Source organism: Camelus ferus, chromosome 1 (genome assembly GCF_009834535.1).
Source record: "Camelus ferus isolate YT-003-E chromosome 1, BCGSAC_Cfer_1.0, whole genome shotgun sequence".
In the NCBI taxonomy this organism is placed as follows: Eukaryota; Metazoa; Chordata; class Mammalia; order Artiodactyla; family Camelidae; genus Camelus; species Camelus ferus.
The window spans coordinates 120509179-120523357 of record NC_045696.1 but is presented as its reverse complement, the minus strand read 5'-3'; the positions used below and the strand labels follow the sequence as shown (position 1 = coordinate 120523357).

Genomic DNA, 14179 nt, shown 5'->3' with positions numbered 1-14179 from the left:
ATGTCTGGCTGTGTCCATACACTCCAATCACAAATTGTAGTTAACACCGTCCTGGCTACCTAGTCAAGTCAGTCACCACCCACCTTCTTGTTTTCTCTGTGCCCCTCAGACAGGACCATTTTTCATCCCCCTAAAAACGATTAACGGGATTTTCCCAACCCTGTGCTTTCCTTCACTCTTCTTCCACATGAAATGTCCCCTCTCTGCTCATCCAGTGCTTCTCATCTTCTAAGTCCATGTGAAGTCTGCACCCTTATGATGGCTCTTCCTCCAGCCCACAGACACTCCTATTAAAACTGCGTTTAAATCTCCTCTTCAGTTCCTCACCCCAACTTGTGCTTTACGTCATAGGCTAGTGTCTTGAAAATATTCTAGCAGCCACTGTGTAAAATGGTATGGAGGTTCCTTAAAAAACTAAAAATAGACTTACCATATGACCCAGGAATCCCACTCCTGGGCATATATCCAGAAGGAACCCTAACTCAAAAAAGACACCTGCACCCCAGTGTTCATAGCAGCAGTATTTACAACAGCCAAGACATGGAAACAGCCTAAATGTCCATCAACAGGTGACTGGATGAAGAAGATGTAATAATATATGCACAACAGAATGCTACTCAGACATAAAAAAGAATAAAATAATGCCATTTGCAGCAACATGGACCTGGAGATTGTCATACTAAGTGCACGACGGAGAAAGAGAATTATGTATCACTTATATGTGGAATCTAAAATAATAATACAAATAAACTTATCTGCAAAACAGAAATAGACTCAGACATAGAAATCAAACTTATGTTTCCAAAGGGGAAAGGATGGAGAGAGGGATAAACTGGGAATTTGGGATCAGCAGATACTACTGTACGTAAACTAGATAAACAACAAGGCCCTCCTGTAGAGCACAGGGAATTGTATTCAATGTCTTGCAATAACCTATCATGAAAAAGAATATGAAAAAGAAGATATCACTGTGCTGTACACCAGAAACTAACACAACATTGTAAATCAACTCTACTTCAATAAAAATTAATTAATTAAAATATTCTAAGTTCTGTGAGGTTGACTCTATATGTCATCCTTATCATTACACAATCCAGAAATTCTTTCATTAAACAAGTGTTTACTGAGCGCTTCTCAGTGCCAGGGACTGTTCTAAGCTCTAGGGATTCAGAGAGAGCAAACTGACAGGGATTCCTGCTCTCCTGGAGCCGACTTTCCAGCCCAGCTGAATGCCAGCAGGGCACCTTCTTCTTAAAAGGCGCTCAGCAAAGGTTTGTATGAGCGGGGGAAAGAAAGGAAGAATAAGAGAAGGCGGGAGGGAGTGGGGGAGAAAGGCAGACCTGCCCCGGAGCAGTCCCCCTCCCCGGAGACCCCCCCCCCCCCGGCTCAGATCGGGTGGAGCCCTCCTGAGAGGATGCTGAGCTCGAATCCCTGACCTCATCCCAGTCCACACCCACACCCTTCGATGCTGCTGGCGCTCCAAGAATCAAGCCCGGGCATAGGGACTATGAGGTATGCTCTCCTCTGTGTTGAAAGTGCTCTGGCTAATTCAACCAGACACACTTCCCTTGAGAGGCAAAACTTCAGCTGTCATGGGTATAAAGAATGTGACCTACTTTAGTTCCTTGGCTTCCCCATCGGCCTTGACTCCCTGCCTCTCCCGCAGGTCCTGGAAGCCCCTGAAACAAAACAAGGATGACAAATGCAGCAGAACATAAAGCAGCCTTCCTCTAAACCCTCTGTGTCTCTTCTAAGATGAAAAGGAACCACAGATGGGAAAAGAGGGGTGGTTTTATTGATTCCTGCTCTGGAAAAAAACAGTATCACAGCTGTCAAATAAACAGCAGTAACCAAAAGGAAATTAATAAAGCGATCCACGCCAGCTGTTGCCGGAATGCTCGCTTTTCCCCCGCGAGTCGTCTCCTCCAAAGAGGTTTTAGGTTCTCCCTGTTTTGCTGTCGGAGAAGATGGTGCTGAAATGTCTCCCGCTTTAAGAAGGCATTTCAAATGACATTTGCCTTCAACTGCAGCCTTCCTGGCTCCTTGTTTTGGCAGGAAGCATGTTGATGTCATTGTGGAAGGTAAACTTATCTTTATTTGCAAATGACATGATTAGAACAATAGGAAGCTCAAGAAACTTTACTAAAAATAATCAGCATTAATAAAATATATTCAAGTGGTACACGATAAATATTCTGGTATCATTTCCCTTTCCTAATGCTAAGTTGGAAAAGTAAATGTAAATAAATTCCCATGTACCAGTAAGAAAAGAAAAAAAAACTGTAAACTACTTAAATTTAACAAGATAGAAGACCTACTTAAGAAAGCTGTAAGATTTTACTGAAGTACCTAGTAACAAAATTTAAACAAATGGACAAACGTACCACGCATCAATACGGAGAATCCATTTGCTATAGCAGAAGCCTCTCCAATATTCTAGAAAACGTGCTTTCCCGGGACAGCTTTAGAGCTGCACATTTAAAAACCCCAATTCAGAGACAGCCCCACTGCCTTCCTATGTTATTGACTCTTGGGATGAGTTTTTCCTCTGGGAGATCCAGACATGTGGCAACCAACCTCTTTCGGTTACACTGTTCTCAGGTACTTGTAAGTAATCCAAACACCAGTGGATTGAAATTATTTTCACGTTTCTTTTTGCCATGGTTACTATAATTTAAAAATAAATAAACCAAATCTGTGTAATAAGCATGATACTAAGTCAGAAATAATGGTCATTAACCTTTTCATCTTTTGAAAAATTAAAAATGTAATAAGTTGGACATTGAAAATTTCCTAATAGGAAAGACAGCTGAACAACGCCTTGGTTACTAGGGAAGATAATGATCTTTCCCCAAGCTTCCAATCCCCTCCTCCCTTCTTCATCTTACAAGAGTCTCCATTTCTTCACTCTCCATAGCTCTTAACCCTTTCTCTTCTAACTTTCACTCCCCCACTGCATGGAGCTCCCATGACCTTCGTGTTTAACCCAATTGACTTTTTTTCAGTTCTTACCTTATTTGAATTTGATCACATATTCTTTGACACTTTCCCATTAACTTCTGTAATGCCAAGTCACCACGGTCCTCCTGGTCCCTCCTTAGTCTCGTCTCAGTAAATTTTGAAGACATTTCTTCTATTTGCCTCTTAAATCTCCAGGCCCCTCTGATCTTATATTTTCACAACATCCCCTTTCCCTGATTCACACACCACTCCTCTAAAATGATTCCTAAATATGTGACTCCAGTTGGAACCACTCAACTGAACAACGGACTCAAATATTAAAATGACTATTTGGTATCTCACGGGAATTCATTACCAAAGACAGTCATACTGCCCAAACTCACTCAGTCCCATATTGTTTCCATGAGGAATGGGGCCACCCTTTACTTCCTCTGCAACCCAAGCCAGTAACCTAAGAACATCACCTTCCCTCCAGCTCGTCTCCAAGTCGATCAGCTACAAGCCCTGCAGAGCCTTCCCTGTTCCTGTAACCACCTCACTTCCATTCCCACGGCCACCACCTACCTGCAGGACCTGCTGGCATTTCTGCTGAAACTCCCGGCTTTCCGGACCATAGCCTGGCCTCCCTCTAATGCATTCTCCTTTCCATTTTTCCTTTCTATTTAAAATGTCAGGCTGATGCTGTTACTTTGTCTGAAATTCTGAATGCCGAGTAGCTTTCAGAATGAAGTGGAAGGTTTTTATTGCTATGAAATAATACCTGAACACGTGGGTGTCACATGCCTCCACAGTCACCTGGGGCTGCTTCAGTCACGCTATGGTCATGCTCATCAAACCACCTGAAGCCCCCAAATATTCCTCGCTGTCTTACGCCTCCCCACTTATGTAAGTTGTTCCCTTGGCTCTTCCATTTTCCTGTCTCGGGAGAGGCAGATTCTCCCCATCCTGAAAACCTTACTTTCAGCGTCACTGTTTCAAGAACACCCGAACCCCCTGGAATGCTGGGTCTCATCACTGTCCCACAGATTCCTCTACTCTGCATGTGGCTGTCCATTTATTTCTCTGTCTCACCCACTAGATACCAGCCTGTATGCTCCTTGAAGGAAGTGGCACATCTTACTGCCTTCATCTCTCCAGAACTTAGGATTGTACCTGGAAGTGATCAATCCATCCATCCATTCCTCTATCCATCCATCCACCTATCCAGGAATGGTCCCCAAGAGGGGTGAAATCATGTGTTTAATTTATTGGTTTTTCCATGTGAAATTTTCATGAACTTCATTGAAGGGTGAAGTAGAGAGATTTTAACGTCCTTGACAATAAGGGGTAAGCCAGAAGTCTCACTTAAGAGCTCACTCTCATGCTTCCTTCAGACATAATGAGCTCTATGAAGGTCATTTCTGAGAGATGACTTCATGTGTAGTCCCCTGAAGCACACACAGGCGCAATAAGACATCAACCTGCTTGAAGGCCTTCCAAAATACATGAATTCTTGGATGGATGGATGGATGGATGGATGGACGGATGCAGATAGCCTTGGCACTAGAACATTAGAAAACCTGACTGTGCGTAGAAACGATGAGCAGTACATATACGTAAATTTAAAAATATGTGTGCAGTAAAAAAAAAAAGTCTATCAAGCCATGAAAGACATGTAAGAAACTTAAAAGACATATTACTAAATGCAAGAAGCCAGTCTGAAACTGTACGACTCCAACCAAATGACCTTCTGGAAAAGGCACAGCTACAGAAACAATAAAAAGATCGTGGTTTCCAGGGCTTTGGGGAGAGGGAGGGAGGGAGGGAGGGAGGGAGGGATGAACAGGTGGAGCATAAGGGATTTTTAGGGCAATGAAAGTATTCTGTATGATACTATAGTGGTGGCTACATGTCATTATGCATTTGTCAAAGCCTGTAGAATGTACAACATCAAGAGTGAACCCTAATGTAAACTGTGGACTTTGGTTGATAATAACGTGCCCATGTTGGTTCATCGATTGTACCAAATATGCCACCCTGATGAGGGATGTTGAGGGCAGGGGAGTATATACGTGTGGGTGGGGAGGGCTATGTGCGAACTCTCTGCATTCTCTGCTCAATTTTGTTGTGAACCTGAAACCGCCCTAAAAAATAAAGTTTATTTTTTAAAAAAGAAAGAAAACCTGATTCAGTTTCCTGGGCAGGGTCATACAAGTACCAGACTAGGGGTTGTGACTGTCTGAATGGGACTCAAGCTCCAGTGAACTCTTCCTCAGATACATGACCTACTCAAACACTGCCGTTTGTAAAAGGGACCCTGTACCTGAACAAAAGAAGAAAAATTCCCTGCAACCCCCAAGATGTCAAAGAGTCAAAAATGTACCTTGCTCTGATATTAAGAGGAGCAGTAGAGTGTAGAGAGACACTTAGAGCATTTAAAGGGGAAGGGCGCTAGCCAGAGGGCCAGTCACCACTGGCTTTGTTGTAATGGCGGCCATTTATAGAATAATTTATTTTGTGCAAGGCTGTGTGCTGAGGGGTATATATTTATATAGAGAGACTGCTTAGTCCTTCCACAACACAATGAGATACCTATCATTAACACCAGCTTACCAGTCACAAACAGACTCTCAAAGCGTTTACCCACAAACCACTCGGTTAATGAGAAGGTGGGACTTAAACCCGACTCTGACTCTGAGCTGTCAGCCAAGTACGTCTGCTGTTCCGAGGCCCACGTCTGGGACAGGATTCTGAAACTCTTGCCATCCACCCACCAGCTGAGATTGGAGTTTTAAAAAATGTGCATCTCCAGACTTGACGCAGGAGGCTGGGGCCAGATTTAACCTCTCACATGGGAACTTGGGTTGGGGATCATGTTCACGGTGAGACCACCACAGAGTCCTTGTGAAGAGATGCTTGGAGTGTAAATGTTTTTAAAAATTGTCTTTGGCTAGCATCTTATCAGAAGGGATTGCACTAGGAGTTTGGGGTAAATGGTTAGAGCACTGCCAAGGACAACATGACCTTGGACGGGACAGGGCAGGGCAGGGGCAAGAGGTGTGGGAATCTTGTATCTTATTATTCTCATTGGGGAGGAAACCCAGTCTACACAGAACTAGCAACTATCCGGCTGGAATGCAACCCCCCAAGGAGATTAAACACTTAGCTTGTGTAAGAGATATGAGCTAAGTCTGAGAAAATAAAGATCAAGAGGTCAGCAAGGAGTGGGCTAATACAAGAACGACCCCAAGACACATGAGGAGATGCTGGCCTGGACAGCGCCAGTCTGTGAGACAGCCCCTAACCTCAGCTTCTGATCCTTCTTCACGGACCGTACAATCCGTCCATACTGAACCATTTATGGTTCCCTAAACTCGCCGTGATCTCTCTTTATATAACCTGGCTCCTTTCCCTTGGTCATCTGGAAAACATCTCCTTAATCTGCAAAAGCTAAGCCATACTGCCTCCTCTTTTTTAACTCCATCCTTTCTCCCACCACCCTACCTTGGGCATAATTCTATTCTGACATTTAGCACATGTCACAGCGCAATTGTTTGCATGAGTCTCCTTTACGAGAATGGGAGCCCTTGAGGCTAGACTTTGTATTTGATTCATCCTTTTACTTTACACACATGAAGCACTCAGTGAGTGTTTGCCAAGTGAATAAAAGGAATGGTTGATGGGTCATCCAACCGAGATCATGCAGAATAATGAAATTCAATGACTATAATACAGATTATACACTGTTATCTTCTGACTACTATTATGGCCTTCCTTGGATTGGCATTAGCATGCTTTTGGCATAAAATGCCCCTGTTAATTTAGGTGCAGTTGATGCTGTATAGTAATAATCAACATTTATGTAATGCTTATTAAATTTAGGCACTGTTCAAAGCACCTCCATATAGTAAACCATTTAATTTTCACAACAATTCAATGTGGTAGCTACTATGACTGCTCTTATTTTATAGCAGGAAAAATTGAGGCATAGAGAGGTTAAGTAAATTACACAAGGCCACACAGCTAGGAAGATCCAAAGCTGGCAATCCAACCCAGGCAGCCTGGCTCCAGACTCTCATGCCCTGGACCACTATGCTGTGCTTTGTAAAAACGGCAACAAATTCTATTTTGTATTCCAAGTTTGCACTGGATAATTTCAACCTTCCTTGATATTTCCTATGATGCTAGTGATTATCTTACTGAAAAATCTAAGTATGGAAAGAATAATTCCAGCTCTCACTGGAATTAGTATTTTTGTGTTTAATTTTCCATTTCTTTTCTAAGCATTGGTTACATTAGTAGAGGACTTTACCATAAACCAAACATAAAGGGACCAAAGGGAGTTATAAAAGAATATGCTATTCCTTTCAAAGTTTTTTCTTCTTTTTCATTGTGCTACGGACTGTATTCTTTTTATATTATAGCTCTATCCATGGCTGGGTTAGCACACGTTTGATTTCCCCAGAATGCCCCAACGATGTACAAGTTAGCAAGTCTTCAGAACACTGTCAACAGAAATCACATCCTTTTCCCCAAATGTATACCCTAAGGGAAACTTTAAAGCCTGTGATTAGAAAACACTCAGTAATTGCATCCAAGACGTTGGTCTTTGTGCTGTGAGACGTCATGAAGCCCATGTCAGTGGATTTATAGAGCCAATAAAGAGCCACACTCTCTCCTCTATCTAACTGTGTTTGTCTTCACAGCTTTCCTCTGAAAACAACCACTCTGAGATCTAATTCATCACATCCTGAGCAGAAAAAATTCTACCCATCTTTGAAATGGCCCTTTCACGGTGTTGACTAGGGTACTTCAAGAAAAGCAAGCCAAGAAAGCAAGCCATGCTTTCCAGCCCAACAAATGGAAGAGCTAGACTAGGGAGAGGTGGTGCCTTCTGACCACGTCTGCTGATGCCAAGAGGGTGAATGATTCATGACTGTGACCAGTCTTGCCAAGGCGAGATTAAAGGGAACTCATCCATAGAAGTCTACTGGAGGGCAAATGAAGTAACTTATTTGAGTAATAGCCACTTGGATACAATTTTCGATTCTACAGGAAGGGAATTATCAAGCTCTTTGGATTTCAACCCATCCACATCTCAGTATCTCATATAAACCGATGAGATAATCACCACATATATATTTCCTTTGGCACTGATTTTTTTTTCCAATCCCAATTTGCTGTGCCAACAAGCTTTTAATGATTCAAAGATGTGAATGCCAAAGAGTTCCTTTTCATCCATTTAGTCCTACAGGAAACTAAGTTTTCAGGCTTTTTGAAGGAGCACATTCATCAACATTAGGAACAAATCTCTTCATGAGCAGTAATTAATACACTTTAAAATACTGTGTACATGAGATACAAGTTCATGCAAATAGCTTCTTAAAATTTTTGATGATGGACAGATCTACTTGAGTGCTGGGCCACTGGCCCAGCTGAATTAATGGACACAAAGTAATGGATTCCCAGAGCACAAGTCCCAACTGTGACTCATTCATTCAGTTACTGACTGATTCCTTATCAAATGAGTGTTGAGCCTGACTGTGTCAGGCAGCCTGTGATTCTGGACTCCGGGATATGATATAAGCAAGACAAAGTCCTGGCCTTCACAGAGCTGGCCATCTAGAAGGGAAGACAAACAGCTAAGCAAATAAAGATATTCTTGGGTAGCAGGTAACCAGAGGTTAGGCCATGTAGAGGGACTTGCTACTCAAAGTGTGGTCCGGGGACCAGCAGCAGCAGCATCACCTGCAAGCTGGTGGGAAAAGTGTGGAATCTCAAGCCCCACCCCAGACCTACTGCATCGGAGCCTGCATTTTAACAAGTTCTCTGTGTGATTATCATGCACTTTGAAGCTGGAGTGTTGCTGATGCTGGACCGTCACTCCCAGCGCTGGGCCGGTGTATCAGAATCACCCGGGAGAATTCTGGTTTCAGTGATCTGGGGAGGGTTCTGGCGGTGGAGTGTTCCACAGCCGGCCCAGGGGATTCTCCCGTGTAGCTAGTTGAGGAACACAGAAGTAGGCTGTATTCTGGGTGTGAGGGGAAGCCCGGAGGCTGGGGCTCAGGGGAGTCACATGACCTCGTTTACACAGAGGAGGAATTCTTAACCTCACAGTAATGGCTGAGCTGCTGGGGCAAAGGGGGCTAGAAAACGTCTCCCACCTCGGTGTCTGACAGAAGGACACCCGCTCTGCAAGACAGGGACCAGAACGCGACGGGGCCACCACCTGGTGCACTGCAGTCAAACCTCGTACACGTTGCTGGCTCAGAGGCCCTAAGTAACTCCGCCTGCAGGGAGGACCCCACCAGCAGAGACACGCTGAAGCCCAGACCCAAGCCAGATGCAGTCATTTCTCTCATCACCTACCTGGGGTCCTTTACTTCCCAGACTTCCTTTCTCTCCTTTCACACCAGGCTCTCCTCTTGGGCCCTGCATGCAGAGAATTAGAGCATTACTCTCTCGCTGAAAGAGAACGCTACGATGTTAACCTGAATATTAAAAACAGAAATGCTAAGTCAGTCACATGGGCAGAAATTGGAAAGAAAGAGAACTCCATGCATGCCTTTGGGTCTACCTTGATCGGTCGAGTATCTCCCCCTCTTGGCAAGGATACAAGGGGTCAATCCAGTGTTTAGACGGTTGGGCATTTGCAGTCAAAGTGAAGAAATACTGAACAGTTGAGTTTCACAGTACTGCTTTCTTTTTTTTTTCTTCTCTTATTTCTTTTAACTTTTTTTTGAGGGGAGAGGGATAATTAGGTTTACTTATTTATTCATTTATTTTTAATGGAGGGACTGGGGATTGAGCCCAGTGTGCACTGTCCCACTGAGCTCTACCTCCTCCTATTTTGCTTTCTAATTATCCTGAGCATCTTTGTATTCCAAATGCATCTGCTTGTTATGTTAAAAAATTAATTCTTACTTATGTAAACCTGACACTGAGATAATTAAATGGATTTTCTATTTAATAACCACACCGAAGACTGGTCATAAATACGACATCGCCCTTGGTGAGATGAAACTCGGATAATGCTACTTCCGGAATATGACGTTGTCTGTTAAGTCTGGCTTCCATACATCATGCAGAGACCTTCATGCTGCATTTGGTTTTTTGTATCTCCTTTTAAGTTATGTCATAAAAAAGAGAGTCTATAAAATGGCAAAAGTGATATATTACTTGTTCAGCCTCAAATAAAGCCAGCCAGCCTATTGAAATACTTCCCCACAATCCCAGTGGCAAATATTTCTCACTTGAAGGTAAGAAAAATCAACTTTCCTTGGCTACCAAGTGAGACAAAGAAAAGCAATCACGTTGGAAAGAGATGGAAGTCCCGGAGGCAGACTGTTTTCTGTTCTGCAATTTTGATAAAATGTGGATTGAGTTTCTTCTTTGATGTCTTAAAGGACAGTCTGCCCAGCTTCTAGGCACCCAGCTGCCAACATATGATAGTTACTTCAATTTCTTTTAGCTCCATGGATTAAAACTTTGAAAAATGACAGAAAACTTGCTTGTCTTGCATTCGACAAAGAGTAAGTTTATTTCTCAAGGTTTCGAGAGTCAAAGTTTGGAAAGGAAAAAATATTCTAAGTTTCCTATAGTCTAGCCTTCTTTCTCTCGTCTCAGCATTTTCTAGGACATCCCTTCCTCTCTTGTTCTTTTGGCTGCATTTTGCTCTTTCTGGCACATGCTTCCTTGCCCCTCGTGCAATCAGTGTAAGAGCCAACCTCAGCTTCTTCCTTGCAAAGGAAAACGTACTGAGGCAGCTCCCTGGACAAGGAAGCTCAAAAGGTACCCTACTGCACATGTCAGCCGCACTGGGGACAATGCATTCCCAGGGTGGAGCCAATTTTTCTACATCACAGGCATCCAGGTAAGTAACACTGAGCTCTCGCTCTGCTAAATTGACCCAAATTCCCATTTTTGAGGCTCAACTTTGTCCTTGGATCCAAGTCTCCCTAGAATGCCCTCACTAGCCTGGACCCATCACACAGGGACCACTGTCCAGTGTGTGCAGTTTCTTTTTACCTCTTGACTGGAATGAACCTCAAGACAGCATTGGGTCTCCTTTATCTAAGTCAGGACGGCTGTCATTTCCTTCCTCTATCACCCTGAAGACACTTGAAATGTCTAATTCTGCAAGAAGGGTTGAGGGATTCTCTCAAAGCTGTAGATTCTTCCTTCTGTCCTCACAGCCTGATTAGTCTGGATACGTACCTGAGGGCCCTTAAGTCCCAGGGAGCCTGCAAGTCCGTCTGGGCCCGGGGTGCCTGCTTCCCCCTGTGGTGAGAGAGCATCCAACTATTACCACCGTTTCCTAAGAATTCTGTCTCCTTCATGAGTGTGATTCTAAATTTTTTCAATCATAATGGCAGTGCAGAATCTTTGCAAAAAATATGAAAAATAAAGGGAAATCCAAGAGAATAAAAATCTTCCATAATATCATCAAGCAGAGAAAACCACAAACTAGTATGTCAGTGTATTTGCTCTCAGTCTTCATACACAGGGGCGCACACATACACTCCCTTCTTTTCCTTGTCCTATACTGTATCAAACTTGGGTGTTTGGCCTGAAAAAACCCACAATTCACATTTTCTTCAAACATCTCCAGGCATCTTACATTATCTTTATACTCAAATAGATAAAACACCTAGGGATCAAAAGTTGAGCATTCCTTTTGCACTGCCCTTGAACTCTGCCGCAGAGAAGGATTCCAAATAAGATTAAAAAGGTTCATTTGGACTATAGGGGAGCCTAAATTTCTCTCAGTGGTTGCACAGTTAGATGAGATTAACTGGCCCCCTCTGATGCCTTTTCTTAGAAATCAGAAAGAGGAAACTTCTCAACACCTTCTCTCCTCAATCTCATCTCATTGAGTTCATGCCATTTTTCTGGATTTGCTCTGTTTTGCTGCAACAGTCTAACCTTGAGTTGTGTGTGTGTGTGTGTGTGTGTGTGTGTATTTCTTCATCTTCGTCTATCTGGAAATGTCTATTTTGTAGCCACTCATAGTCTAGCTAGGTATAAAATTCTAAGTTAAGTGACTTTTCTTCTACATCTGCAAAATATTACTTTGTTGTTTTTTTGACATGTATTATTGTTGAACAGAAGTCTGCTGCAACCTATTTGGTTATTCTTTTCATGGGTAAGAATCTCTCTTCTCTCTGGTAGTTTAAGATCTTTTCTTAACCTTCCAGAGTTGTACCATGATGTGACTGAGTAGATTCATTACTTATCCTCATTGCATTTTCAATATGAGGATGTGTGTTTCCTCAATTTTGTAAAATTCCAGGTCACTGCTCTTTCATAAATATTGTAGGTCCATGAAGCATGTGTAACATACCACCAACATATACAAAGGGGATATAACATGACAGTTTGTAGAGTCGACTTTTGAACAAAACATTCGGGTAATCCAGTCTGTATTAGACTCTCTTGGTTTAAAAGGGGTTTATGCAAATTATAAGTAAGGTTTCAGAGTTAACTGAAAATCTGAAAGGCATTGAGTTACTAGACTTTATACTTGAATCCAAAAACAAAGTTAAATCGAACAATTTGGCCAAATATTGTCTCTTATCATTAATTAGTATTGTTTTTGATTGAAGTGCCCAAGATTTAATTTTCTTTTAAGATTTAAGTTCTTTAGGTTGTAGCCTAAACATTTTCCAGCACTTAATTCCATAAGCAATAGTATCAAAGAGTGAAAGAATCTTAGGCTTGGAAGAGACTCAGAGCCTTTATTCCAGTTCCTTGGCTGGATTCAGAGATTTTATCATTTGCAGTTAAGAAAAAAGTTGCTGTACCTGTGGGCCTGTATGTCCCCTCCGGCCATGAGCTGTCTAAGATAGGAAAAGGAGGTAGATATAATTAACTTGGAAGAAAAAATGCCTTTTTATGTTTAAATTAGTAACAGACACCTTAAGGCACTGACATTGAATGAAAAAGTTCCCACATACTGCTTTAAGTTTATCCACTGCACTGTGAAAGCAAAATGTTGCCCACTTGGGCAACAGATAATTAAAATCACAGACAATGGAAATCTATGGACATTTGTGAGACCAGACCATGGTCAATAGTTCATCCCCCACTTAGCCAGTACTAGAGCTAGTCACAAGCTCCAAAACTGTTGAATCTGAATTTTCTTTCTTTTCATTTTTCCAAAGGACTACCAAGCAAGCCAGAAATCTGAGGCAGAAGTGGCCAAAAGGCAGGAGGCCAGAGGAAGCAGTGGAGAACTGACTTCGTGAACTTTCTAACAGATTAATTTCAGAAGCCAAAGATAGCTAAACTAATTTTATCACCCTCTCCTTGAAGATGACAAACACACTTACCTGTCAGAAATGAAAGAATCATCTTAAGCATTCAAAAGTTACTCAATTCAGCAGGTTAATAAAATATCCAATTAAAAAATGACACTACCAGATCAGGTGGATTTTTCCTACTATTCTCACATATAAGGTTAAGATCAGAGTATATTCTAGATCAGTATTTCATAAATCTGGAAACCAAGAGACAAAGACATTTTACTGTCTAATTTAGGGCCTCTCTGTAAGGTTACAGGAAGACTGACATCCAGGATTTGCAAAATTCAATCAATATCAGACAACATTTTCTTGATGGAAATTTATTTGAGACATTCAGCTCAAATTTCTATGTTGAGGCCAGTACTGCAGACTTTAAATTCTTCCAATCATATTTCAGTCAAAATCTAGTATTATTTAGATGACAGACTGTTTATCTGGGGAAATGGTTGGAGGCCTAATTCTTTAAAACCTGATGAGTCATTTTGAAAGTCTAAACCCCCCCCCCCATCAGAGGGAGGAAAAGCGGCTCCCTTTACTTTTCTCACACAAGGGTTTGTCTGTTCTGGTTCCATTCACTTCCATTTCATTCAGAAAAATATCTACCCGGGATCTACTTCCCACAAAGCGTATTGGACGGGAACCACAGGAGCGTAAAGTTGACACACACATACATACACACACAGCTCTTGACCTCAGGGGACCCTCACTCTTTGGGGTGGGTAGGGATAAATATTACAAATATTTATAAGGCAGAATATGGCAAATGCTATAAGAAAGGGCAAGATAGAAACAAGGGTTTCAAAGAAAGCAATCATACCCAATTGGTCCAATCAGGAAAATCTTCCTAGAGGAAGAGAGTTTTGAGATGGGTTTCACAGGACGTGTAGGAGTTCCACAGGTAGAGGATGAGAGAAGTCTTTTTAGCAGAGGACACA

At 42.2% G+C, this 14179-nt stretch overlaps 1 protein-coding gene across 4 annotated transcripts in view; it reads right to left on the bottom strand.

The window, feature by feature from the left end:
- Positions 1 to 14179, bottom strand: part of COL6A6 (collagen type VI alpha 6 chain) — a 168402-nt gene that overhangs the window by 42034 nt on the left and 112189 nt on the right. For all 4 annotated transcript variants that reach the window (XM_032489331.1, XM_032489322.1, XM_032489339.1 and 1 more), the window contains 4 exons: positions 12744 to 12779; positions 11158 to 11220; positions 9310 to 9372; positions 1617 to 1679 (listed from right to left, as the gene is read on the bottom strand). In XM_032489331.1, the coding sequence (XP_032345222.1) occupies positions 1617 to 1679; positions 9310 to 9372; positions 11158 to 11220; positions 12744 to 12779 (225 nt within the window). The remainder of the gene's footprint in view (positions 1 to 1616; positions 1680 to 9309; positions 9373 to 11157; positions 11221 to 12743; positions 12780 to 14179) is intronic.